Source organism: Poecile atricapillus, chromosome 3, assembly GCF_030490865.1.
Source record: "Poecile atricapillus isolate bPoeAtr1 chromosome 3, bPoeAtr1.hap1, whole genome shotgun sequence".
Classification (NCBI taxonomy): domain Eukaryota; kingdom Metazoa; phylum Chordata; class Aves; order Passeriformes; family Paridae; genus Poecile; species Poecile atricapillus.
The window spans coordinates 94,900,723-94,928,057 of record NC_081251.1 but is presented as its reverse complement, the minus strand read 5'-3'; the positions used below and the strand labels follow the sequence as shown (position 1 = coordinate 94,928,057).

Here is a 27,335-nt window from a genome sequence, read left to right as displayed (position 1 = left end):
CAGTCATCCAAATGGAGATGTGCATCACAGGGCTTTGCAATAGGCACCAAAAAGAAGGTATCTAGAGCATTTCAATTCATTAAAGCAAAGGACAAAAAGCACTGATCAGGTAAGGTCAGTCTTCAAGAACTAAATGTGAAGTTCAGAAAGGTAAGGTCTGACTTAGGTTTGAAAGGTTTTGTTTATTAAAGGAATACATGTAAACACCAATACAACATAATACATGTTCAAGGAAAAAAAATTAAAGATAGAAGCAGGATTGGTTTTGTGCAATTAACTCCAGACCGTGCTTCCCTCGACAAAGCAATTATCTGAGTCAGTGGTAATGTTTCAAATACTTGTAGCATCTCAAAGGCTCATTTCTGGCAAGTCATACTGCCATTCCTTCTACTCTCTATGATCTAGAATTCCTCACTAACATACTTGAAAAAAAATATTTTGGTGTCATTAACTAAACCGAATGTTTTGCAGTCAGAGAGACCAATCATGTGGTTTCTGCCAGAACAGGGTTTTTCTTCTGCTGCTCACAGAAACCAGCTTGTGCTCTCATGCTATCTTATCCTGCCTTTGCTTACAGCCAGCACAGGGGCACAACCTGAACACAACAACATTTCAAAGTAACATGGAAAATACTTTTTTATACAGTTATCACCAGGCAAATGCAATGGGACAGATCAACACAGGGGCATTATCTGGTGGCTGGGTTAGAGAGCCCCAGGGAGGGAGTCAGGTGGCTGAGGGGATGGAGGCTTTCCTTGAGCAACGAGCCCTCTCCAAAGTGACAGGCAGGGCAGTGCTGGAAGGAAGCTCGGGATCAGCTTGGTCTCTGCATTAGAGATTTCCGACCCGCTCGGCACAGGAAGTTGTTCCTGTGGCTCACCTGAGGGAGTTCCTGTTATGAAGCCAGAGGGTGGCGGGTTGAAACGCAGTTTCTGCAAGTGATGTAATCTTGGACGGCACTGGGTAGGCAGTGATACTAGTGACCTGGTTACAACCTGCAGTGTTGTGACAGCCCCTCTGCTGGCCTGGTGATCACAAGAAAGGGAAGAAAAAAAAAAAGGGGGGGGAGTGGAATAATTTTAAGAGGAAAAAAAAAGTTTCCAGATTTCCTTTGTTTAAGTGAAGCATTTTCCTTTTCCACTTTATTTGAATACATCAACCTAGTGTCTAACAGATGGAGACTGTACAGATGCACTTTTGGGAGTGCCCATAAAATACACTGCTAAAATACAAATGGAAGGATACTTTTTTTTTTTTTTTTACTTCTTTTTTTTTTTTTTTTGAGTTGTAAATTCAATAATCGTTGCTGTCACTTCACTTTCCCAAAGGAATTTGCCCTTTGTTCTCCGGATAAAGCTGGGCAGAAGAAGAAAAGTAGGGGAAAAAAAGAGTGCAAGCAAAGAGAATATTTAGGAAAAGCCCCATGGATCCATAATCTGTACATCACAGTGTACAGCATTTGTACATCAGGAACCCATACAGGCATGGCTGCTTAGCAGCACTCAGCAAAATATTCTGCATGTCTTATATTCTTCTCCCATTCTCCAGACGTTTCTAGCAAACAAACAGGTCAGCTAATTGGCTCCTGCCCAAGTCTTACCCACTAGGGTTTGCTCAGAGATGTCACTTAGTCATTTGGCATGAGCAAATCCCAGGCTTCTTCCTGTTCAAGCAGCAGAGTGGGTGAAGGCTTTCTTTGATTTATTAAGACTATTAACAAACAAACAGGGGAGTTCAGAAGCTTCCTCAAGCACAAGAACACAAGCAGAAAGGTTTTTTTCCTGAAGTGGCAGCTAAAAATAGGACACTTAGAGGAAGTAAAGTTCATTAAGTGATAAAGCAGTGGTTGCAGCAATGAGAGAAGAGTTCTTCCTTTTTTATCTATATATTTATTTAGTGTTATGTGTTCTTGCTCCTTATTAGAGTGCTAAAGCAGTGTTTATCCAGCTGAGGAAAAGATTTCCCTTTCTGTAGTGACTTTAACATGTAGCTCATCAAATACAACAGAGTCAAGGGTTTTAAACAGACATTGCCAGCCAACAAAGTACAACATTTGACAGCATTATTTGCCTTTTATATGCTCTTTCCAGAATGGGAAATGATATGCTATTTTCAAGACACATTCCACAGTATTATGCAACAGCTTTCTTAATTTTTAATGGATATATTATTTTTAATGTGTCAACTTTTGCATAAAGCATTTTAGTATTTTATTTAGTATTTTCTTTACCATATACCATTAATAAATTATTTGCTTTTTCCTTCCCTACCCCTCAAGAGCTGCACCTAGCATAGGGAAATGGTCTATTGACACAATAAAAAAATACTTTCAACTGGCACAGCCTATAGACACTTCCATCACCAGACAAAGCACCAGAAAGACATTCCCACCACTGCTTATCTGGCAAGCTGGCAGTGCCAAACATGCTGCCCAGGAGTTGCCTTTAATGAAAGGACTCACACACACATAGCAACCAGCTGTGTTAAAAATAAGCCAGCACCCTGTACAACCAGTGACTCCTGTTAAAAGTGTTCACTTCTGGCTCTGTTGCTCCAGCATCCTTTAGCCAATACGTCCGAGTGGTTGGAGACATCCAAAAGGAGTGAGTCAGGGTGCTCCTGTGCCAGAGAAACTTGTCCAGTTGACCTGAGTTTGTTCAGAGGGCACGTGTCTCTCATCTCTGCAGATCAGCCCATTCTATAAGGGCAAAAAATGGATGAGATTTGATGTCTTCAACACCAGCAACGCCAGCACCAAGACGCTCCGCAGGATTAAACTGCAAAAGCTTGACATAAAAGAAAAATACACATGATTCAGTGAGTAAGAACAAAAACAACCGCTTAAAAGTTTCAGAAAGGTCTAAGGTAAGGGACATCCTACCGTTTTCCTGCTCTATGACTTACTTTCAAGAGTGCAAAAGCATACTTGAAATTCCTAAAATGCAGTAAATGGAAGAAGACTCTCCTTTCCTTGAGTCTCAGTCTTACAGTCTTCAGAGACTACTGATCACAGCATGCAATTCCCTGAAGCACTGCACACTGGGACTTCATTTTAAGTGTAACCTCATTTTAAAAAGAGAGAGCAGCAGCCAGAGCCTGCATCAGTAGAGCTCTGGACGCCGCATTTGCTTCATGTTAACCTTTGCTCACACCACTGTGTTACGGCTACACCAGGGATAGTGGTCTGTAACTTTCCATTTCATAAATTTCGAGTTGGTCCTAAAATATCAGGATAACATAGCCAGCTCTCCATTTCCTTAAAAAAAAAAAAAAAAAAAAAAAAAAAAAAAGTTTTAAAAAGTCCTCCAAATGGCCTAAAACTGAAAAATCAAACCAGTGAAAGAAACAAAACAGCCTAATGGCTTCATGGAAATTTCCTGAAATTCAGCACCTCGTTTGCTTTTTAGTTGTACATCACATGCTGAATTCATGTGAAAAGGAAATCACAATATTTACATCTGTTTAAAGATACCAATCCATATAAAAGGGAATGCAAAGGTAAACTCCAAAGAGACTAATAAAGACACACAAACATATTTTGCAGTTTTCAAGAACTGTTTATACTCTATTCAATTACAGCCAGTACAAAGGCATGATCTCTTGCTTGCTTTTTCTGCAACAGCTAATAGGATAACTTCTCCCAGTTGTCACTTGGAAAAATGTGTATTCATATCTTGATGCAGTCAACATCTAAGTGAGCCTACATCCATAAACATAGGAATTTACATATTTTAAGATGGCTCTGCTATTTGCAGTCATAGTGTCATAGAGTAAAAGTAGCTTGCTGACAGTGAATGGTGCTGCTCTAGTATCTCCCCCAAGCCACAGATACAGCCAGGGTGTCTCTGCCTTCCCTGGAAATACAGGCAGCACCAGCAGAGGGAAATCACACATGGTCACTTATTTTCTGGAGTTTGTCCTTCCAAATAACTTTAACCTCAGAAAACAAATGTAAACTTGAAACAGACACCTACTGAAAAGTCAAAGTGCATATTTTGTTGGTAGTAGAACTTGAAGGTTCCTGAAAAAAAACCTGAGTGCAAAATACCAAATCAACATCAAAAAACAATTTTATCTTTCAGCAGAAATAAACAGATCTCCGTTTTTTTAGATGCTGGCTAAATGAAGAAGATGTTTACAATGAAGTGACCTGGACTGGAAGCCACAGCAGGAGACAACACCTGATACAATTTTCTGTATAGCAGGACACTGGTCCTGGAGAGCTACCCTGTGATGTTTTGACCTGTTTACCCTTAGCAGTGGAGGGAAGGAAAGTCGCAATGACAAATTGCTATCCATGCCAAGAGAGCTCTCTTCCTTTTCCTGACAAGGCTTCCTCAACAATGAATGGCAGCTTCCTTGGATAGTCACACAACAAAAAATGTGATTTACTGCTTCATATAGCCAAACCTCCACCAGATAAGTCACCACCCTACACTAGACAGCTTGACCTAACAGGCACTGGGGAGACTGTTCTCTGAACAGACTTGGCCTTGTAACACAGCTGTGAGAGGCAGAAATTTGCCACTTAAACCCACCAGTGGCCAAAGAGACATTCTTTGGCATACGTGAAAATAGGCAATACATTAGTCTACAGGAAAAAAAACAATCCTGCATTGACATGGACACATGGACTGGATGACTTAATTTGTCTTCTAGTCTTACTGGGAGGAATTCTCTTCCTTAACTGTGATTTTGCTTTCCCTCAGCTATTTGTTTCTAATAGCATCTGTGGGTGAAGGTAAAAATTTGCTACCATCCAACTACATAAATGCAGATTACATAAAAATAGGATAGTTCTTCAGTCATTTCCCTGTCTACCTTTGACAGAAATAAAAAGACATGTACTTTCACCTTCAGTGACTTCACTTACTCAAAATAGGTGGTGTCCAAACATACAGCTCCATTTCCACTAATCATTTCACAGTAACAGCAAAGAAATCAATCTGTCATTAGGTCTTTTCACTCACTGAATTTTCAAAATCTGTATCCTTTGTTTTCTTCAAGAAATACTTTGTCCACTCTGCTCTGTTCAAAACTACCTCTAAGTCCTGCCATTATTTATGCATCCACTAGCAAGATCCTCTTCAAAGCTGAACAGCACAATTCACATATATCACTTATTCTTCTCAAGTGGAACAGGTCAGATCTAGGCATCACTTCCACAGTTATGTCAAAATTAACTAGAAAGAAGATTGCATTAACTGAATTTCAAGACCCTGTACTGTAAGTTCAGTTATGACTACCTAAAGCTAAGAGTAAACCAAAACCATCAAACAGTACTATTCCCATTAATTTTAAAATGCTGTATCAGTCTGGAAGCTTGTCTATACAATTTTGCCTTTTGTCCAACCTACCACTTATCTTCTGACTACAAAAGTCATTGGATTCACCATTTAAACTACTCTTCTTACCAAATGGCATCCCGAAGGTTTCCTGGAGGAGAGCTACAGACTTTCAACCACAGTGAAAGTCTGTAATCAGTGTGCTACAGGTTTCATAGTACTTTGAGCAATCTTCCTCAATTGGTCATCAGCATTTTTTTCTTTAGTTCATTACAAATGTTTCCATGAACATTTAGGGCAGAATTCCTAAAATGCTGTGTATCACCAGCAGGTTGCCAGAGCACTTGTTCTTTGAAGAAATGGCAAAGCACTCCACTTTTCCACAGACCCAGCCGGCAGCAGAAGTCCAAGCTTGCAAATGCAACAAGACAACTGGGCGCAACAAGACAATTGGGCAAAATTCATCAGTGCTGACAAAAGAGCCATCCATGTTCTTATCAGCAGCTTTCTGGTTTTACATTTACTTCACCAGAACAAGTTAGGTATGTAAGTATTCATCCCATCCACACACATACATAGAGAAAACAACTTCTCCCCTCACCTACCTGCTGAATCAGTGATCTGGCCTCCTTCGATACATGGTCTGGTATGCTCAAAGAAGTGTGAGTGTTTATTCCTGATGGATGGCACTCAACCAGAGACTGCAGGAGAAAAGGAAAAAGGGAAAAAGAAACCAGGAAGGCATATTTATTAATTTCAAAATTGCAGTGTTGGATTATCTCCTAATATCCATGCAAATTTAACACACAAAGCCAAAATTCAGTGCTTCCTAGTGTGAAGTACTGGTTCTGGGAGGAATGTATACAGGTGCTGATGAACTCCCCGAGACAGAGCTTTAGGATATTTACATCTTAAAGCTTCTGTTCTATTACTCAAATTTGAAGAGCCTGGTAATTTGGTGGACTTTGGTTCCTTCGTGCAGAGCTGTCAACCAATCACTAGTTTGATTTGGCCAAGCACTCTTTGTCTCAAAGTACTGAATTAATATATAGCAGCAACATATGCCTTCTACACAGTCTCAGGAAACAATAGTGGAAGTATTAGGGCAAAAGGTTTGTACATGTACAGATGGAATTTTAGAGAACTTAGATTTCAGTGTAGCTAAGACGGCAGCATAGTTTTGGTTATTTATTTTTTAGTCCTTATTTTGGGACGTCTATTAAGTTGTTCTGCTGAAGGCTGAGCATGTTTTGTTTCTCTGGTCCCATGCAGACTAAGCAAATTAAGAGTGCTCAGGTTGGCAAAGCTCATCTGAGAAAGACAATCAAAGGAATCACACCTGGACACACCACTGGTGAGAAACTACTGGCCAAGAAGTCACTTTTATCAAGTCACTTGCCCCCAAGCCCTACCTTCCCAGTGAGGAGTTCAAAAAGAATGGCACCCAGGCTCCACCAGTCACAGGCTTCTGTCTCTTCTAGGATAGCACCAACCTCTAAACATGAGACATTTCAATTAATATTAAAAAGGTCAGTTACACCTTCAAAATTAACATATATTTACAAGGTGACTGTTTAATGCTGACAGAACATATACTAAATACCACAGAGCTTTCATTATGCCTGCAATTTAGTTAGCCCTTTAGCCACCTACAGATTGCATTGTTCAAGCACAGCAACACCATACATTTCATGCATAATTTGTCTTTTCCATGCATACATAGGCACTTTCGAGACTTGTAGGCATTACAGTTATGATTTCTCTACACTGGACAAAACTGGACAGTGACAGACAGTAAGCAAAGCATACTTAGAGTATTTATCCTGGCCAGAAGAGCTGGACAGATTAGAGTGGTCTAAAACATCGAGAAAAGCAGCACAAGGGATGGTACAGTAGTCTACTGCATGCCTCAGTTTTGCCTTAGAGGGCAGGATTTGTCTCATGGCTAATCCACATCCTTTACTGGGATCACCATGGGAGGCTTTTCCCAATGGTCTCATAGACCATCATAGACATCAACTCTACTTCCCACAGCATAACCACAGCCAGGAACTGTCCATTGCTGCAGCCCAGCCCAAACTGTACCTTGGTATGGAAAGTTGTTTCTCCCTTGCATCCAACCCAACAGCACAGCTGCTGCACAGGCACAAGGGACAGCAGGGAGGGGAGATGGAGGTGACAGTCCCTGGCCATACACACACACGTATTCAGTAGCATGATGCGTGCAGAAAACTTGGCCTTCACTGACTCAGGCTTTAAACTACAAAAATTATTAAATACAAACACACCCTGCTTTCTGATCTAAAACAGGCAGAAAACCAGACTGCAACAAAGATGAAATCTTCATTTTGACTGTCAAAAAAATGCAGAAGCTGCATTAAAATAGCTTGGGTGGCAAAAGCCACACCAGCTGCCCAGCAGAGGACAACAATTAGCATACAGTCACATAGCTATTGTTGTGAAAAGCAGTGCAGCATGGGCAGAAAAATCCTACTCATCGTTTTTTGGAGCTTAGCATGAGCATGGCCAAGGAGAGCTCCAGATGAGTCCCAGCCCAGGGTCAGGGAGAGGGAGGTGTCACCCCAGAGCTCCCCAGAGGCAGGGAAGCAAAGCCATGCTGAGCTCAGGGATGTGCAGAGGGCTGCCCCTCAGGCAGCCTCCACACAAATTGGAGAGGCTCAGCACCTCACAGAACTAAGCTCAGGCTGCTCTTGCAAGAGCACCAAGAAAGGATGACTCAGACATTGTTTCTTGAGGTAGCACATCCCTCATGTTGAGGAGTTTACTACACTTAATGGCCTTGGAATGACCAATACATCACTATAAGGATGCCACACATCAGAATTTATTCCAGCCCTTACAGATTAATACTCCTATCAGCAGCAAGAAACTTTTACAAAGATGTAACAGCAACCACATGAAGAACTGTATCAGGATAATTACATTCATTTTTAAAATGTCTTAAGATACCAGGCGAGCACCCAGATGAAGCTGAAGTCATGATAAATTGAAAGAATTTGTATAAAAATCAAAATTTGTTCTTGCAATTTAATTTTAAAGCCCTTCAGAAAGGCAGACCTTCCAGGAAACTATTATTTAAAAAAAGAAAAATAAAAAAACTGCAAAGTTGGGCCTTTCCACACAAACCAGCTGGTGAAAGGTTTTCACAGAATTTCTCAATGAAACCTACTAAATGGAAATGCCTTTTCAGTTCAAGGGAGCTTTCTTCCCAACAAGTGAAGATTTTTATTTTTAAATTAAATTACACACTTATTACAGAATAAGGACAGCAAAGCCAAGAATTAATAAGATTGACTACTATATTCGCACTTCCATTAACTACCCAAAATTGATGGAAATTTTAGAATGATGCTACAGAAGGAAATAATCCATTTTTCCCAAAGGTGTTCAGTGGGAATAGGCCTCATGAGTCACAGCCCAACAGAAAAAAAAAATTACCTAAATGTGAAAAAATGCATCATTCAGAGAACAGGGAAAAGAAATTCTACCAAAAAAAATTTACTCAGTCTTTGTGTTATTTCCCTTTATGTTGGCAATCAGAGATGCTGATACAATTCTCTACAGAACCAAAGTTACACTGCTTTCTTTCCCAGAACTGTTCATTACAGGAAGTAGCACTGATGAAGAAAATGGAAATATATAGAGTAAGAGTCAAAAAGCAAACCAGAATCCACTTCCTCAAAATCCAAGCTCATATTTTTCAATTGGAAGAACACTTTCAATATATGCCAAGCAAAAACAAATGTCACTGCAGTTCTCTGACAAGAGCAGCACTGAGCTCTTCCATCCACTTTTGGCCATGACCAAAATGACACAAGTGGAATAAATTAAGAGCAGGCAAGTAACACAGATTCCTCCCAGGGCTAAAGGGTTCTGCTTGGGTTCTCATGCACAAGCAGAAGCTGCATGACAAGTCAGCTGAACCAACACAGAACAGAAAATGGAAAACTCAGCTGAGGGCAACACCTGAGTCTCCTCTTTTACAAAAACTAAATTTTAGCTAAACTTTTTTCCTATTATGCAATGTCTGCCTTCCAGCTGCTTTCCCTAGGTTCCAAGGTTTCCTTACTTCAGGTTAAAATAAATGTTTTCCTTATTAAAAAAAAAACAACTAAAAATCACTGTGAATACTACAAATAAACATGTGCTGTTTACATTTCCTTCCTTCAAATAGGTCATATGACTTCTGATGCAATACTGATCATAATAAGTCCAGGATACCACATCAATATTACTGCATTTTATCTTGACTAAACATCATGGGAAAATTTAGAAACTGTAGATTATGAAGTGCTTTTGAGGGACACAGAGTAGCTGGCTAATGCAATATACCACACAGGGCACATGCTTTTTTTAAAGCTTCAATATGGCAATAAATCTGAACTACAATATCTGCCTTCACTAAGAAAACATTTTCATCTCAATCCATCAGCAAAGTAATTTAGACAATAAATGGTAGTGACACATAAGCTTAAGTGAATAACATGGGGATATTTTTGCCAAATCTTTCCTTCATGAACCTTGAAATCAAGGACCTTACCCAGATTTGTACAAAAATAAGCATGTGTACACATGTACAAGGTGTTGGTGCTTCTAGGACTGGCAGAACAACATTTGCAGAAAAAAAAAACATTCATATCATCCTCAAATAGAAAATTGGAGAAATAATAAAGAAAGGTGAAAAAAAGCCAATAGCTCTTCCAACTTCACTGCAATTTCATTAAACAGAGAGCCTTCCTCTTTCTCCCTTCCCAAAGCATGGCCATAACATCCAGCACCAAACAGCACAAGTCAACAGCAATGCTAAATTCCTGCACAAAGCAATTCCAACAGCAGCCATTGGGACAACTGAAGGGAAGGAGATTTGTAAAATGCTATCAGGTTTAGACAGAGACAGATGGTGCAGGTAAACACCTTCACTACCCTGCACTGTCCTCCTTCCAGAGCAGCTGGTCTCAACTGAAAGGCCATTTCTTCATGGTTTCCATACTTATCTCAATATTTGCATTATACACAGTAATACCTTACTTCCTGATAAGGGAGACATAGCTGACAACACTGTATTTTAAACAGAAGTGCCAGTTCTGAAGAAAAAGAACTTCCCCTCTCCTGAACACACATTCTCAATAAAGCTATCAATAGCAAACTAAGGCTTATTTTCTCATTCTTTACACAGCACCTTAACTTGAAATATATACCCTTCTTGCTGAAGGATTTCAAAGGCTTTTACTACCACACCTCCCACATTTTTTTCAAAAAAGTTTCCTCCAGGGCTGACAATAATGCCTCATGACCAGCACACATAAACAGTAGTTAACATGGAAGAAGCCAAGCCTACAAGGGGCCTTAGACATTCAGTGTGCAGCTCAGGCCAGATGGCTTGTGAATCACCAAGAACAAAAACTTAATCAAAAATTTTGTAGGAGAAACTGTAATATTAAAAAAAAAAAAAAAAAATATATACATCTCCAGTCAGATCACAGGAAAACTGGCTCTAGGTAGATGTAGTGCTTCCCCAGACACCGAGGAGGCAAGAAAGGCTCTGCACTGAGATGGCTTCTTGGAATTAAGAAGGGCAGATTGATAAGAATTTCCCTGCCTTTCCCTTACCCCACACTCCAAGCAGAAACAGCATACTCTCAAGTATCATCACTGATAAAACAATAAGGAGACCCATCTGAACAACCATCAGGTGTCTGAAACTCATGAGGAATTGGACTTGTTCAACATCCTGAAAAGAAACACGATATTTTCCTCTTCTGTGGCCATTAAGATAAACATTGCATGAAAAAAACATTATTAGACACTGGAAATTCTGTTTACCTTACACTCCCTTAATTTTAAAAGATTACTGTTTTATCATATTTTGATATCTATGTATGTAAAGAAACATTTGCAGAGAATCAAATAAAGTAACTCCAACCTAATTTGCTCTCATCAGACTCAGTCAGCCAAGATACCATAAGATACAGTCACTAAATAAAATATCCCACAAGCAATCTGCCAATAATGCTCTGCCTAAAATGCTTCAGCAATTTATAAAACACAGTATTGAACCATCTATATTAAAGTATAAGAAGTTTATCATGGTCTTTAAACAATAAAGTAGTGAGGCAAGTCCAATGAACATTTGCTAAGATCAAATGGAGTATGAAAATAGGAAGTTTCATTAAAAAGTTATTCAAAAGCATATGAGCATCTATGTTCCTCTTTGCAAAAGAAAAAAAAATGAGGGGACTGTTCTTTTTCTTTTAGCAGCCCAAGATGGCACCAAAACTTCTTCTAAAATGATCATGTGACAAAAGAGACAAAGTTTTATTATTGTTCTCATATCAAAACAAAGCAAACATTAATAAACCTCGTACCTAGCTCCATTTATTTTCACAAGGCATCTTGTATACTATCTTCAAGGTTTAGTCCCATCTGTAATATTAACACTAATAATAATAATAATAATAGACATAAATAAACACAGGTAAAGTACAGTTTCTTCTGGAGTTAACAATTGGCTTTTATGACAGCCAGACTAAAACATCAGGTTTTTACAACTCAACAGCTTGGGTACATCTTACTGCTTATTCTAGCTACAGAGCCTGCGAAAAACCACAAGACCATGAAACACATAGTGTACTTACAAGAAGCCTGAGATCAGATTTTTTTCAGAAAGTACCTGATACTCTCTCCAAACCTATGCTTTCAATTACCAGCTCCAAGTTCATGACATTTTGCTGTTCTGGGAGCAGTCAGTCATTGTTTTCTGTGGGACTTGGGTCTTTAGAGAGCTGCCCCACTTCAAATGGTTGTTGTAAAACTGTTATTCTCAGCCTCACAGGAATCAGTACTTTTTCTGCACCTCCAGACCTTTTTCAAACCAGCCATGTATTTTTCATGTTAATGTTTGATCCTGTTTCATATTGCCAGGGCTTTTCCAATCAAGCTAGCCCAGCCTTCTGATTTTGATGCCCAAAACTCCTTCACCTATCCAGATTTTTTCTTTTCTTTTTAGGATAATCCTGAGACATTAATGTCACACAAAAATCTAGGACAGAGTCAGAGATAAAAAGCAGGAAGTCCAGTCTTAGACTATAACTATGAGACCAGCCCACTCCTCGACATCTCTCAGGGTCAATGGTACTTTAATCTACCACAGTTATTTTGCTTCTTAAACAAATTAAATTACTATAATACAAAATAGCAGATTTAATGAGTGCCTGCAAACTCCTACTGAAAAACACATACACAAATAATATGCAGGTTTTCCTGCATCAAATGTCTATTTGGTAAACAGAGGCAAATAATCCTTTTCCTTATTCACTAAAGAAAAATTATAGCACGCAGGCTAATAATATCAACTAGCAATTTTTTATTTTCATGCCATATATTTTAGGTGTCCAGCTGCACTTTGCATCTGTATTTTCAACTGTTTAAGAGCAAAGAAGTGACATCTGCATTTGGGAGTACAAAAATCAGGTTGCACATTGAAACATTTTTGTCTTTTTTGGGGGGACAAAATCCTTCGCACACAAAGCCTTCTTTTTGCTTAGGTTTTGCACTGTGCACAAGTAACAGCAGGTTACATAAAACCAAATTTACCATATATTTATGTGTAGGCTTCTGTGAATGCTAGTTTGTGTAAATAAGGCTTGATTATAGCACACAGCTTAGGAAAGCATCAGAATAATACGATGCATTACTGATGGCCAGTTTCCTACTTACATTTTCTATGAAGCTAAGCTCCCTTTGGCTTTAGGATCTCAAGCAGCAAATCTCCAGGTTTTAGTAAACACAGTCTAGTGAAAACTTGTTTAAACAAGAAAGAAAAGACTCTAAAGGCAGCCCGGTTCTGAAACCTCGTCCTCCAAAAACACTACAGGGATGCAACAGAAAGCATCCCCGCTGCTGGAACAAGAACTCGGGGAGTGTAAATAAAACATCTCATTCACACATCAAATTTACACAAGATGTCAGACCAGCAAGCTGCTTCTACAACATGACACTTCACAGGCTAGACTGAAAAAGTACCATAAAGATTTCTCTTAATGAGAAAATCCTCAACTTAAATCTGTTTTACCCAGTAATAGCCTTGACTAGGCAATGGCTGCAGACAATTCTGTCTTTCTCACAGGTGTTGAGCATACCGAGAAGGCTTTATTAAAAAAAAAGTTACCAATTTTATTTTTAAAGTTGTGACTGTCAAGAATGGAATACAATTATTACTGTATTTCAAAGTTAACAACTCTTTATATTTAAGATCACAATGTTGGCAAAACCAATACTTAAAATAACAGAAGGTGATAATTTGCATTTCAAAATTCATCTATCTTGCTTTTCTCTCAATTAGACCAAAACATGTTGATTCACAGGTTTGTGTGTGTGTGTGTGTGCATGTGTTTCTTTTTTAAACTTATTTATAGAGCAGAATAATGGCCCCCCTGCTAGGCTGGCATTTGCTCAAATTTCTGTCCATGTAAATTGAATCTGTTACTGGAATTTTCCCCCCTTCAGAATACCAAGGCACATTAACCAAGAGATAAAGAGATACATTGCTGATACTATCAGCCACCAGGCAGGTGGATAAAGCAAGGGATTTTTTGTTAGTTTTTGTGGGGATTTTTTGGACAAATATGTGATAAGAGTTCTCAGGGGGCATGGAGAGCAAAGGGCTGTTTAAACAGGAGTGAATCAGTCTCATCTGATCTGCTAATAACTTTGTATTCAGACATCAGCTGCTCAACACACTTTAATGTTCAGAAAACAAAATTACTATAAAAAGGAGGAAAGTTAAAGGAAATAAAACACATAAACCTCACAATAGTCACCTTAACCATATTAACACAGTAGAAATTCTCAGTTACAAGTGCTTAATTTCTTCTTTAAAAGCAAACAAGTCATTCTTGGCCAAACCCCCCACAGTTTTACTTGAAGTGGTGTTGAGTTTATACGGTATGATTTATAATCCAACGTTTCCCTTGTGAATTAGAGAAACAACATTTGACTTATCATAGGTGAACAGCAAAGATTTAGTTTGGCCCTTAATCAAAGTATAGCACAGGCACTACTTTTAAGCATCTGCAGACAGCTTTGTTGGTACCAGAGTTGGTTCGGGAACTTTTGCTCTTTTAAATTGAGCAGAACTACAGAGCAGCAAAGAGTTACCCAGTCACACCAACAAATTCAACAGCACAGTAACACACCATGAGCTTGTGAGCACAATTCCTGATGTGCAAATCATTACAAATGAGCCGCATCTTCCGTCTCCAGTTCTTAGGAGAAGTTAAGCAAATTAGGGGCAGCCAGTGGGACAGCAACATCCATTAATGGTACAATGCCACCTCCCGTCGGCAGCGGGGAAGTGCCACTCCTGCAACAGATGCAGCCCTGCTCGGAACTTACACACGATGTAAAATGACAACTGCTATTTCATACAAAACTAATTATACTGCTCACAGGGAGTGGGATGCAGATTTTTAAATATTCCCTTCCCTCATCTTTTTGACACTTCTGTATTTACAATCGTTGCAGTTGTTGTTTATATCCACTGCATAATGTCCTTTTGACAAACACAGTAAAATTGCCTCTCCACTTTTCATAGAACAACAGGAGCTGAACAAGTCCCTGCACTTCACCAGGGATCAGAGATCTGATCACTGTCTGCTGTACCGACACTGCCTTGTTTTACTTTAATGCAAGGTTACACTCTGGTGTACAGAAAGCCTAAACACAAAGTCCTAGATCCCATAAGCAAGTTCCACATAGGTGGACCTCTATTCTCTCTTGGCTCGGAAATGCTCCCACACTGATACATTACGATCCCTAGCCCATCCAGCAACTAGCTTTCAATATATAAATTGTAGAATTTAGGCTTCATGATTTTCTTCAACAAATAAAGCAACTCAAGATTTAAATACATCTTCATGCACTTCACTGAAAATCAATTTATAACTTACACCGTAGAAAAGCAACATCTGAAACCTTAACAACTGAAAAGGTACGACTGTTTCAAATACATGTTTAAAATTTTCATATAATTCTGCAAAACAATTTCCTACCTGTTTTAAACTGAAGATATCCTGCAATGTGTTTGAATTTCACATTCATCGTCCCCTTTTTCTGTCTCCAAAATTTGCTCCTCAAAAATCAATGCAGAAAAAGAACTGCAGCCCTAAACTCATCATCTGTTCTTGGTCTCCGACAGCAGACCCTTAAAAGCAATGTTTATTGATAGACACCTTCCCTTTCTTGCATATGTTGAAAGAATGCACTAAACTGTTGAAATCAGGTAGCATACAAGTTATCATATCCAAATATACTCTATCTCAAACTCTGTTAAAAACAGACAGCAAGCTAAACACAAAATTTTTACAAGACAAGTTTCACTGCATGCTTCTGCCAGGAGAGAAAAGGAGAAGGAAGGCCGACTACCCAGAGGCAGGGCAACACAGCACATAATCCTGAAAACACCAGGAAAATTCAAAATGAGATAAAGACTCATTTTGAGTCACTCATTTTAGACACTATGTTTTGTTATGGTAAGAAATCATAAGAGCTGGTAAAATTTTGTGAAGATAATTGTTCACCTCTACAAAACTACAGCATTTCCCTCTGAAAAAAAAAAAAAAAAAAAAAAAAAAAAAGTTGTGAGAAACACTTATATTAAAAAGAAACATAAAAATAATATTAAAAGCTCAAAATTTGTTCCTAGTGTACTGAACTGAAACACAAATTATAATTTCAAAATCCTTGTTCCAAGAAGCAACTTGAAGAGCAATGCGTTCATGATATAGGGGTTCCAGGGACATGGTACACCCCATGAAATTAAAAAAAAAATATCATCCAAATGAAGCTTTTTTTTCCCCCCCTGTAAAATTGGAACCTAGAGAAAGCTTATTAACGTGATTTTTTTTTTTTTTAATGCTAATCAAAAGTTCTAAAGCAACATTTACCAGCAGCAGTAGCCCTAAGAAAGCTGCTATGGACTCATCTATACATCATTAGCGAATCATTCCTTGTGACAGAATGGCACTTGACTCCAAAATATATTTTGTCCTGCTAAGTCATACCAAGTATTACTCTCCCCCAAAAAATTAATACGTAACAGCTACACTAAAGCACAAGCAAGCTTCACAGAGATAACATTAAGATCAAGAAATATGAAAGGCAAGAATCAGGGAGCAGTACCAATTCATCCACCTTGAATATCTAATACTTGCATTTGCAAATCTTCACCTTGCAGCTCACCAGCTGCAGACACACAAAGCCAATACAGCCTGGGGTAGGGCAGAGAGGGCAGAGAGGGCAGGGAAACTTCAGCAAAAAAAAGCCCGGGTGGGTACCGCACCTGTGCTGTGAGGTGGAAATAACGACGGTGTGGAAAACTTTATTCTTGCATTTGGGGACTTCTAGATATTATTTCAACTGCTCCCTAAACACTTAATTACTGCAGGAGTTGGCTGGTTGGGGCTTAGGGGGCAAAAAAAGCCTCTCTTTGGATCCTCATTAAAGTACAGAAAAATTAAGCTTTGACTTTCACAGCTCATTAATGATGACAGGGTGGGAAAAGGCTGCACTTCCATCTTTGCTAGAACTCAACTGGGGAGCGCTTTGTTCAAGGCTGGGGTAGGGAGGCAGGAAAACACCTCTCTCTAACAGGTTGTCACACATGTTGGCAACCAGGACAACCATCTATTTAAGAAACACAGTAATTGCTGGGATTCCCCAATTATCTTGCTCTTGAATGAAAGTGGCATGAGGGTAGAACAAAGATGTTGGACTTACTTTGATAGGTTAAAGAATTATTTTCTCTAACACCTGCCCTTTTGACATGCATAGAAAAAAATTATTTTTAATTTATCTCAAGAAGCTGACACTCAAAGTTTGTTGAGACCCAACCACCTTTATTCACAGAGACAGCTCCTTGCTGCATTTCACTTGCAGAACAAAAACACAGAAGTAACACCTGATGCCAAACTAAATTCAGAACTTCCATGGCTGGTAACTCTTATTCTAAATTTTTCTAAGCACATTAACAGACTCTGAGCTTGAGGACTACCTCAAGCTGCAATGCCAAGCTGCAATGCCTGGCCAGACCACACACTCAGCAGAGTTATGTTGGCATTCCAAAGTCTGAATAAAAACAATAATTTCAACTCTAGTTTTTATAAGTTAACTATGAAATTTTTAAAATATGAAGCTGTACATGAAACATCTGATTTTTGGCTGTCACTGCCAAAAATCATAGACCACTATATTAACAGAAAATAAATCGGAGAAAGGAAAAGAGGGAAGGCTCAGTTTCAAGTGCCATCCTTGCCATAAAAACCCAAGAGATATTGATTTTATCACCCTCGTGATTGATGAAAGCAGTTCTAAGGAAAGAGCTCTCTAAACTATTTCAAAGCCCACTGTAGCTCATCAAAAATGTCAGAGGCATCTCTGAGCCTATTAGGGTTGTATTTTTCAAACCTCTGTGGCTCTCCCCCCACCACCCATGTCCCTCACATCTATAAATTTTTGTATTTTTAAGGGTCTTAGTGCCACCTTTTCAGCCTCATTTGCTCTTTTCATTTATCAAGATGTACTCACACACAGGAAGTAACTGGAAGAAAGCAGAACATTCCCAACTTGCTTAAACAAGACATTCAGTACAATTACACATTATGGAAATGACAAACACCACCACAGTTCAACAGTAAAGCAGTTATGAGCCCTGTAGCTTTTTAAGACATTAAGGAAAAGAAGCAAAGAAAACTCAGATATTGCATGATCTCAAGCTGTATGCTACAGAGACTACAGGAGAAAATGAAAGCTGCTAATCTACTTTCCAAGTGAAACATTGTAGGTGATTGCTCTAACCTGGGGCACAGTACATTCTCTCTATGGCATCGTTGTCACAGGAATCTTCAACCTCCCTCCACCTGCTAAAATACGTTAGCTGAATGTGTCCTAAAAACAAAACGACAGGAGAAATCAAAACATTTTTCCCTTCCATTTTCTGCAGAAGTGAACTGTAATTACTCCTTTTGTAGCTAAAAACAGTATCATTAAGAATAATGGCATCATTAAGTACTAGAAGCTATTACTGGGGGTGAATTTGCTGCACTGATAATGAAGCTCTAGACAGGAAATGAAGATACTAATTACAAGATAAAACGCCTACTCAGTTAATTGGAAGCAACAGCGAATAAAAAGAAATGCATTTGCAAAAGTTCCTGACCTCTATCATTCAATAAGATGTTGTTTGGGTTCAAATCACGGCACACAATTCCTTCTCTATGTAAAGCATCAAGGGCTACCACCATTTCAGCTGCCCATCTTTGAATGCAATCCTCTGGGATATTAAACCTGGAGGTTAGCGCTAATCTTTCGTCGAGGTCCTGAAAAATTTGATGTATTTCCTTCTGCCCTGCTCCTGCTATTTTGTCTTCCTTCTTTGGTGCAGTCTTTTTACTTTCAGCTGCTGGTGACATAGCCGCGTCTGTCTCCTCTTTCCCAGCATCTTCAGTTTGATTGGAAAACAGCGACACTCCATTCTTTAGCACATCCGTATCCAAGCTAATCTCTTGAGCACCTGAGAGCAGGTTGGAAACACATGAACTTTCTTCTTTGCTCATCGTATTTAAGGAGCAGGCCCCAAGCTCTTGGAACAGAGCCCCATCTTCTGAAGCACCTACCTCTTGGTCAGATGTAAAGAGGGTCCCAAGAGCTCCCTGAGTGACACCACTTGGCTCATCTGCTTCCTCATGGGCAGGATCACCCACTTCTGCTGCCACATGACTTGGCTCTTGATCAAATGCTTTGCATGGCTCTGCAGAATTATTTAATTGCAAGACATCAGGTGTTTCTAACAACTTTACTTCTGACACATCCTTAACAGATTTTGTAAACTTTGTCGGCCGTGACACAGCTGGCTCCTCTGTTTCATCAGACATGCCTGGTAAGTTTATTAGGAGATCAGGCCTTCCTTCATCAATGCTATTCACATCATCAAAAGCAGCATCCTTAAAGGAGATAACTGGCACAGAGTCATTTGAACCCCTGCTCACAGTGTCATGAGCTTTCACACCCATTTTGCTCTCCAGGGCATCCAAACTTCTGTCATGATCTGGCACAGAAAACAATGGCTTTAAAGGCTCCGATTTCAGGTTATGTATTTTTTCTCCAAACTCAAGCCCCAGGAGCTCACTAGTGCTATCTTTGCTGTCTATCCTGAAGAGCTCCATGGGGCTGTTCTTGGATCTAGTTAACGAGTCCAATATCCTAGTAGGGCTGGCTATTTCCGACTCAGCATCGTCAATGAACAGCTTTCGTTCCTGAGGTACAATCTGGGAGGTGAAGCTGTCACTACCAACAACACTGCACTTCTGCAAGGAGCTCCTCTCTTTGGTATGCAGACCTTCACTCTCTGCTTTAGCCACTGGTTCCTCATTTAGGGAGCCAGAGTCAATTTTTTCCTGCCCATATTCATTGCACAATGTTAAGTAACTAGTGGTGCACTCTTCTTCTGAGCTAGATGCTGAGTCCATCCACTTGGAACTCTCCTGACCATCTTCCTGGTTGCTGCTGTCATCCTGAGAGCTTGGTGTCAGGCTGCTCCTCAGTGGGACCACCTTCAGCATGCTCTCCCCAGAGCTTTCTCTGGAATCAGTACTACTACCAGTTTCTTTAGGACTAGGCGTTGGTTGCTCCAGGAAAATTTTAGTTGAGCTGGAAGTTCTGGATTCAGGAATTTCAAAGCTCTCTTCAGGACTTCTGTTTAAGAACTTACTGACGTAAGACCAGAGTTTTCCTCCTGAAAAATAAAGAAAAAAGGGAGGGGATCTCTTAATTTCACTCAAAATAGCATTTATTTTTATGAAACAGGAAAATATCCTCACTGTCACTATACACTATACCCTTATGTCCACAGAGTTTTTTGGAACCATTTCCTCAGCAGGAAATAATTATAGGGACCACAACTTGCTTTTCACATAGATTTGTATTGTTACATAAATATTTAAAGAGCTTCATCAGAGATTAAGCTGCTGCTTTTTTTGTTTTGTTTTTAAACTTCAGTAAAGTCCCATTTCAGAGCATCTCTCAAGTTGCACAGTGGTCACGGCTCTCCACCTGCCACCACAAAAGAAGCAAAAACTAGGAAAGATCAAATTGTTTACTGCCCATCCCCACTTCTGCCTGCACTGAATAATTCTGTATCACAGCTCTAAACTCATCAGCAACATTAGTGGAAATAGACTGAAAACTAAACAGCAAGTTCAGTAAGGGAAATTACCATATCAGCAGGATATTTTAAGGGTCTGTGTCTGTATTTGAAGAAGTTGGGGTTTTTAGTTAAATATTGATATATTTCTTCCATTAACTTTAGAATAAAAAAAAAGCTTTTTATGCTTTACTACACCACACAAGGGCTTTTCAATACAAGTTACACATGCAAACAGCTCCTTCACAGCATCTAAGAAAGTTCTATCTTCAAAAATAAGTTACATTTAAAAAACACAAACCAGGACTCTTCATGTTTCCAAATGCTGCACATAATAAAAGAGCTCACAGATTTCAAAACATAAAATTTTAGCAAAATAAATCAAAAAAGTTACCGTAACTCTTATGTGTGCCAAAGAATTTGGCTTAAAGCTAGAAAGTCTCCTTTGATAACTTAGGGAGAAATACAATGTCAAGACATTTCAACTTAAAAGACTGTACAGAAATTCTGGAAAATGCAGGATTTTGAACAAAATCTTTGTAAAAGAAAAAAACAAGTATCCATCCCACTGGGCATCTGCAAAGTTGGTGGGGTTTTTTGTTGTTTTTTTTTTTTACTTATTTGGATAAAACAGAGTTTTATATTTTTCCAAAATACATTCTTTAATAGTTTGGGGTTTTTTTAACATTCTCTTTATCAGGCAAAATTCCTTTAAAAAGTACAATAAAAGAAGAAACTATTTATCATTGCCTAGGAACAGATTTTCTATACTCCCAGGTATTTCAAATAAAACTTATCAAAGACAGAAAAACCTTGACACTTTAAAAAATTAATTTGAATAATATAATGTGAAGTTTTCCTGCCCTCCATCCCCCTGGCTAAGACAAGAGTTGTTTTTCAAGGGGAAAAAAATATCTCACTGGTTATGGTGAAACTAAGTATATTAAAAACACTAAGAAGGAATTCTAACAGCTTGAGTCCAATAGTAAAAATGAAAATTTAGGTCTGTTAATCCACATGGTTTCTGCCATAAGAACAAAGAGAGTCAGCACCAGGTCAGGATAACCCTTGCCACCTTCTAGAATGCGTTGAGAAAGGATGCCAGGTAAAGCACCAGGAGCAAAGGGAAGCAATGCTCACAGAGAAAGGAACAAGAACTGCTATACTGACCACTGTATGGCATAAGTACCTTAAATTCTTACCCAGAGGTGCATCCAAAATATGCGCCCCAAAGTGTGCCCTGCCACAGCAGCAAGGCACAGCCCGAGTCCCTCCCAGCAGAGCAGCAGCCCCTCAGCCCAGCGAGGCAGGACAGCAACTGGCTCTGAGCCTGCCTGGGCACAAGTGACACCAGGCCCTGTGTTGGTGACACTGAGGGCCCTGGCCCTGCCAGAGGTGTCTCACGAGCAGAATTTCACCCCTGTGAGAAGCAGAGAACCCGTGCAGGCTCTTCAGGTGAGGCCACTTGCTTTAAACACATGTTACACAGCAGCACAACAGGGCAAAGGCACCTTGCCCTCTGAGTCCTTGCACAGCACTTCAGAATTACTGATCTTCAGCTGATTTGGTGAGAATGAGAGAGCAAGGACATACATAATTTTTACATATGTGTGAAAGAGTTTATTCTCTTTTTCACACTTTTATCCATAACAATTAATTTCCTTTAAAATTTCAATTAAATTACTTCAAGTACTATAATGAAATAACTTTTCCCAGTTTATTAAGTAGGCATGGAATTATTCAGGTCCATTTCATACCAAACAATAAAATCGAATTTGAGAACCACACCCTTTCTGCATTATTACTTACATAATTTAATAAAAAAATCATATAGTCTCCCCATCCCACCTGCATTAAGATTAATTAATACAAACTAAGTGTTTTCATCTACATTTTACTAGCGTTTATTACTTGTGCTTTATGAATTTCTTATGAAAACACAAATCTCAGACCATGACCCATGAAGACTCATGTAAGATTTTTGGAGCTTTGGGAAGTGCCTGGCACACCACCAGCTCAGCCTCCAGGCATGGCTTTAATGCAAGTAGGAGCACCATCAGTGCTTCCTCTGAAGGAAGCTGTAAGAGGAGGTCTTTCTAACAGAGGCCAGCCTTGAGCTTTGACCCAGGGAAGCAGAAAGCTCAAAACCTTTTCCCTGTGATCCTTTGTCAGATCCGTTTTTCCTGTTCCATTACCGGACACCAGGTATGCTTTTATATATGACACCTGAACAGCTCTCACTGACCCAAATGCTTTGTACCCCTACACTAAGATAAGAAGGGGCTGGGCTGCCCAGCAATATGAAAAATGCAAGTATTACCCTTGCATAATTTAAGTTTTTCACCTATCAACACATCAAACTGCTCTCAGGACAACTCCTGTCTTCTGCTCCCTCCACCTCACATCATGCAAGATTTCATCCAGCCTTCACTACATTTGGGGCTCTACTTGGCTCACTGCAGCTTAAGAAGGGAGACCCAAGAAACATTAAAGATATGTTTGGATCAATACTTAAAAAATCCACAAAAAAATCACTGGCAGATGTGAGGAGTTCAGTAAACATAAAAGTTGCAAAAGACAAAAAAAAAGAAATCTCTTTATTCTTATAGTGTTCAGGAATTCACCATTGTCCACGTGTGAAAACAGGGAGAACTGCGACAACTCATTTGTTCTTGCAAATCTATTATCTTAGGTTTTAAAAAAGTTTTTCATTATTAATGACCTGTATTTAAAAATCACAGTAGAAACGACTATTTACTGCAACTTTAACTTAAGAGTTAAACACAAGTAAACAAAACCAAGCAAAAAAATTATGTCCAAATATGTTAACATTCAAATATTTCAAGACTGGCCTCCTGGTCAAGTGGAAATACGTAAATAAATGCCATGCAATAATTGTGTTCTATAGTGAAAAACAACAATTTTATTTCTTTTTTAAAACGTCCAATTCAGGGTCAAACAAAAGTGATATTTGTATCTGCGTATGTAATTATGCCTTTATGAATGACATACTAATAATCTTTCCCCCTCTCCCTATGTGTTGTGTAAGATCAAGAAAACCCATTAGCAAGCCATGCTAATATAGTATCAGGAATCTATAAAAACTAAAATTACAGAAATCAATCCAAACAAGTAAGCTTCAGTCACTGTCAAATAGTCCAACAGGATAAATAACTATAAAAGCTACAGTATTAAGCTAAAGTTTATTAATGTTTAATACAATTTCAGAAGTATATTATTAACATAACTAATTATTAAGTTTGTTTTCTTCTACCATTAATTGATTCCACAGCCAGCCTAGTCCAATCTTTCTGGTTTTATAAGCACATGAAAATCATCAAGTTCCACATTTTTCTGCAGTTATTCAATGAAAAATTTCTTATTAGTAGTGCTATACTTAACCACATTTCCAGCAATCTGGAGCTTATACCTCTGCATCTAGAGGCAGAATCTAAAAAGTTAGTGTCCAAAATAATCAACAGGAAATTCAGCATAAAGTGACTAAGTGATGAATCTAACTAGGAATCTTTCATATTCTTTCAAACATTTCTGCAGCTTTTTTTATTACTAGCACTTGATGTACAAACACCAAAAAGAAAATGCAGACTAGATAGTATATATGACAGGATAAAATGAAACCTAACAGTTCAGAAAATTTAGTCTCCTAAACATGGTTTTGTTCCAGATGACAAGAAAAAAATCATGACCAGTTGGATTTTTCCTCACCCAGGGCTCAGACACTTCCCGTTTCAGCTTCACATCCTGAAAGACTGGCTGAATAAATCAATAGCCTTTGCTAGCTTGGCCCATGAGATTATTCCCAAGAATGAAGCACTGCAATTCCTGCAGAACTGGAATGCAGCTAAGAATGCAGCAGCCACTGTATCTAGGAAATCCCAAACAAAGTCAAAGTGGACAACCCAGGCTTCCAAATAACTGTAATGTGATAGAGAAGAAAAACAGCGTACTGAAAGACATATGCTTGAATTATTCTCCAAAACTGGGCCCAAATCTCTACAACACTGCATAAGAATTTGTGCATGGCCAGGACTTCTAATCCTAAACCATGCACCTCATGAGAATTAATAGCCTTCCTTGCTGGAAAAGGAACAATTTCGTGGTTTTCAAATAATCACTGTCCTTCTTTTGAACAGAGGCATACCTACTGCTAGACTTCACTATGTTAATGCAATGGCTACAAAAAATGAGTCTTGCCAAAAGTAAAGCAGACACACAGGCACTGCCATGGTTCAACAACAATATTCCACAGCATCCCAACAACAGCCACAGTGGAGTTGCAGCTCCACACGAAGGGGAAGCTGACCTCGTGCCTAATCTCTAACATGACAGTAGTTACAAGCATCCTGTATCTGCAGTCCTGTATTTCCAGTGCTGCTGGTGGACCTCTGCTGCAAAGTTTGCTAATTTAGGCAAAGCTTAGCAAAAGCTACTATTCCAAAGCAGCCTCCTGAAAAAGTTACTTGCCAAGGAGCGTATCACCCTCCCTACATTTTCTGATTGCTGTCAAATATTTACAGCTAGAATTATCTCCTCTCCTAACAACAAAACCCCAGCTTTGCAAGCCAAAGCACTACTGTGGTGTTGTCTATCAATTGCTGCGTGCAGCAAGCTTCTTCAGCAGGAAGTTTCTTGAGTGCTCTCCAGATTGATAGGAACTCCAGCTTGTTTATGCTTAAAGAGATTTGACAGCTTCTAACAGCCACTTAAACTTTGATGTCCCATGGAAGCCCCCCAGCCTATTTTTGAAGCATCTGTTTCTAAAATTTCTGTAGTCAGTAGTGCCAGGAAGAAGCGAGGCCTTATTAACATCAGATTGGCTCTCTCCCACATTAGAACTTGCCAAGTGCTTTCCAACAAAGCCACAAGATAACTTGATGGACTTTTGTGCTTCTGATGCACCCTTGAAGCCTCTCACTGTGGCCAGGAGAAAAATCTCTAAGAGAACCCAAGACCTCACTCACCAATTCTACGCATGTAACACCATCATGATTTACCAAAACAACCAACCAACCAAAGTCTTCCTCTTGAGTCTGTGGTCAAGCTTGCAGAATTCCATACAAAACCCAATAGTGCTGCTCTTAATAATACAGTTAAAATCAACTATGAACAGGAAACAGTGAGCAGCTTACATTAAAACCTCTGAATTTGCTACAGCACAAGCCACTTCCCATTTAAATTAATATTTTACCCTTCAAACTCACAATGGTGTAGCTAACATACCTAACATCATAAATCTGCGCCACTTACAAATTTAACTGGCACAATCAAATTCTTATTGGAATAGAATTACTTGGAGTATGAATATTTAGAGCATTCACAAGTCATGAAATAAAATTTCAAGACTATCACTTAAAAAGTACAGAATTAGAAATTTTTATCCCTTCTCAACATCACCTACAAACACCTTCTCTATTCATACCTGATCTGAGATGGATAAAATTTTAAGACAGGTTTGTCTGTAGGGATTCCTGGTATTACTACCCTTGTAATTTAAAGAATAAGTACTACTAACATAAGATGATCAAGACCATCATCAGTGGGGTGAGCTAGACTAGTCTGCATATAGTGCAGCATAACTTAAGCCCTATTTTCATTTATCCTTTTTTCACACAGAGTTAGAAGCCTTTCCAGAGTTAGAAGCATCAATCTCATGGCAGGATGAGGTGCAGTGGCCATTCAGTTCGGGATTTGGGATCAGGCCCTACACCTGCAATACACTTATTGAATAAATTTTCAGGCAATTTACTCATCACTGTGTACCCCAGCTACCCCTCTTTACAACAGAATATACCACTCTTCCTCTCCTTTTGCATGTTCTGAGCCCAGACAGTAGGTTCATGAAAATGAAAGAGCTCTGATCATGCAATGTCTATTTTTCTCACTGTGATATCACAATAAAATTAACACTTCCAGAAGATTGTCAACTGCTCACATTAGGCCTTCCTTAAAATTTTTGTTCTTACATCTGACCACTTTTCCCATGAAATTCCACTACTACTCCACTCACTTTTCCATCTATCTCAAGGAAGAACATTGTTCCTAAAGAGAAGAGCAAAACTGTAGGACTTCAGAAACTGCAGAAATACTAGGAAGAGGTTTTTTAAATTATGTAATTATGCTAGCCTTAAGGGCAGCTGCTATCTGACAAGGGTTGTGAGTGGGTTTTTTTTGTTTCTTTTGGGGTTTCTTCAGTTATGGGTTTTTAAAAAAAAATTTATCTGAAAAACAAAATGTAACAGCTTATGTGGAGATTGAAGCTCAGTTGAGAATCTCCCAGTCCTCTTGTGTATTATTATATACACACCTCAAGAGAAAGTGCTGCACTGAAAACTCTCAAGATCACCATCAGGCACTACTGTAATCTGAGGCTTTTCTTCCTGCATCAGTGCTCATGGCAAAACCAAGTCACATATTGCAGAAACATTCATTCCTGTTGCAAAGCTAACTTTAACTGGTCTCATATGACAACTTGTTCATGAAAAAGCCAAAATCTAAGTCAGTAGGGGAAAAAAAAAGTAACATTAAATGCAATAAAATTATCTTCTCTATCAGTCAACTTAGTTCTTTCACATCATCCATTCTGAGTTATTAACATTCCCTAAAAAAAAAAAAAAAAGAAAAAAAAGAACTATTAGCAATCCCCAAATTTATATTCTGCACTCATTCTAAACAAATATGGGTAATTACATTTAGGGAATATTTAAATCCAGGTGTTAGACAAAAAAATCAAAATGTAATTATTTTGTGCCACCTGTTCCCCTGTATATTTAACAGGAATTTTATAAATAGTCTGAAGGCACAACTCTGTGGTT

The 27,335-nt window shown here is 38.9% G+C and overlaps 1 protein-coding gene across 1 annotated transcript in view; it reads right to left on the bottom strand.

The window, feature by feature from the left end:
* Positions 1–1,266: 1,266 nt before the first annotated feature.
* Positions 1,267–27,335, bottom strand: part of RPS6KC1 (ribosomal protein S6 kinase C1) — an 85,799-nt gene continuing 59,730 nt past the window's right edge. The window contains exons 12-16 of the mRNA XM_058836044.1: positions 18,520–20,094; positions 18,159–18,248; positions 6,698–6,780; positions 5,891–5,986; positions 1,267–2,786 (exon numbers count right to left, since the gene is read on the bottom strand). Of these exons, the coding sequence (XP_058692027.1) occupies positions 2,676–2,786; positions 5,891–5,986; positions 6,698–6,780; positions 18,159–18,248; positions 18,520–20,094 (1,955 nt within the window). The 3' untranslated portion in view covers positions 1,267–2,675. The remainder of the gene's footprint in view (positions 2,787–5,890; positions 5,987–6,697; positions 6,781–18,158; positions 18,249–18,519; positions 20,095–27,335) is intronic.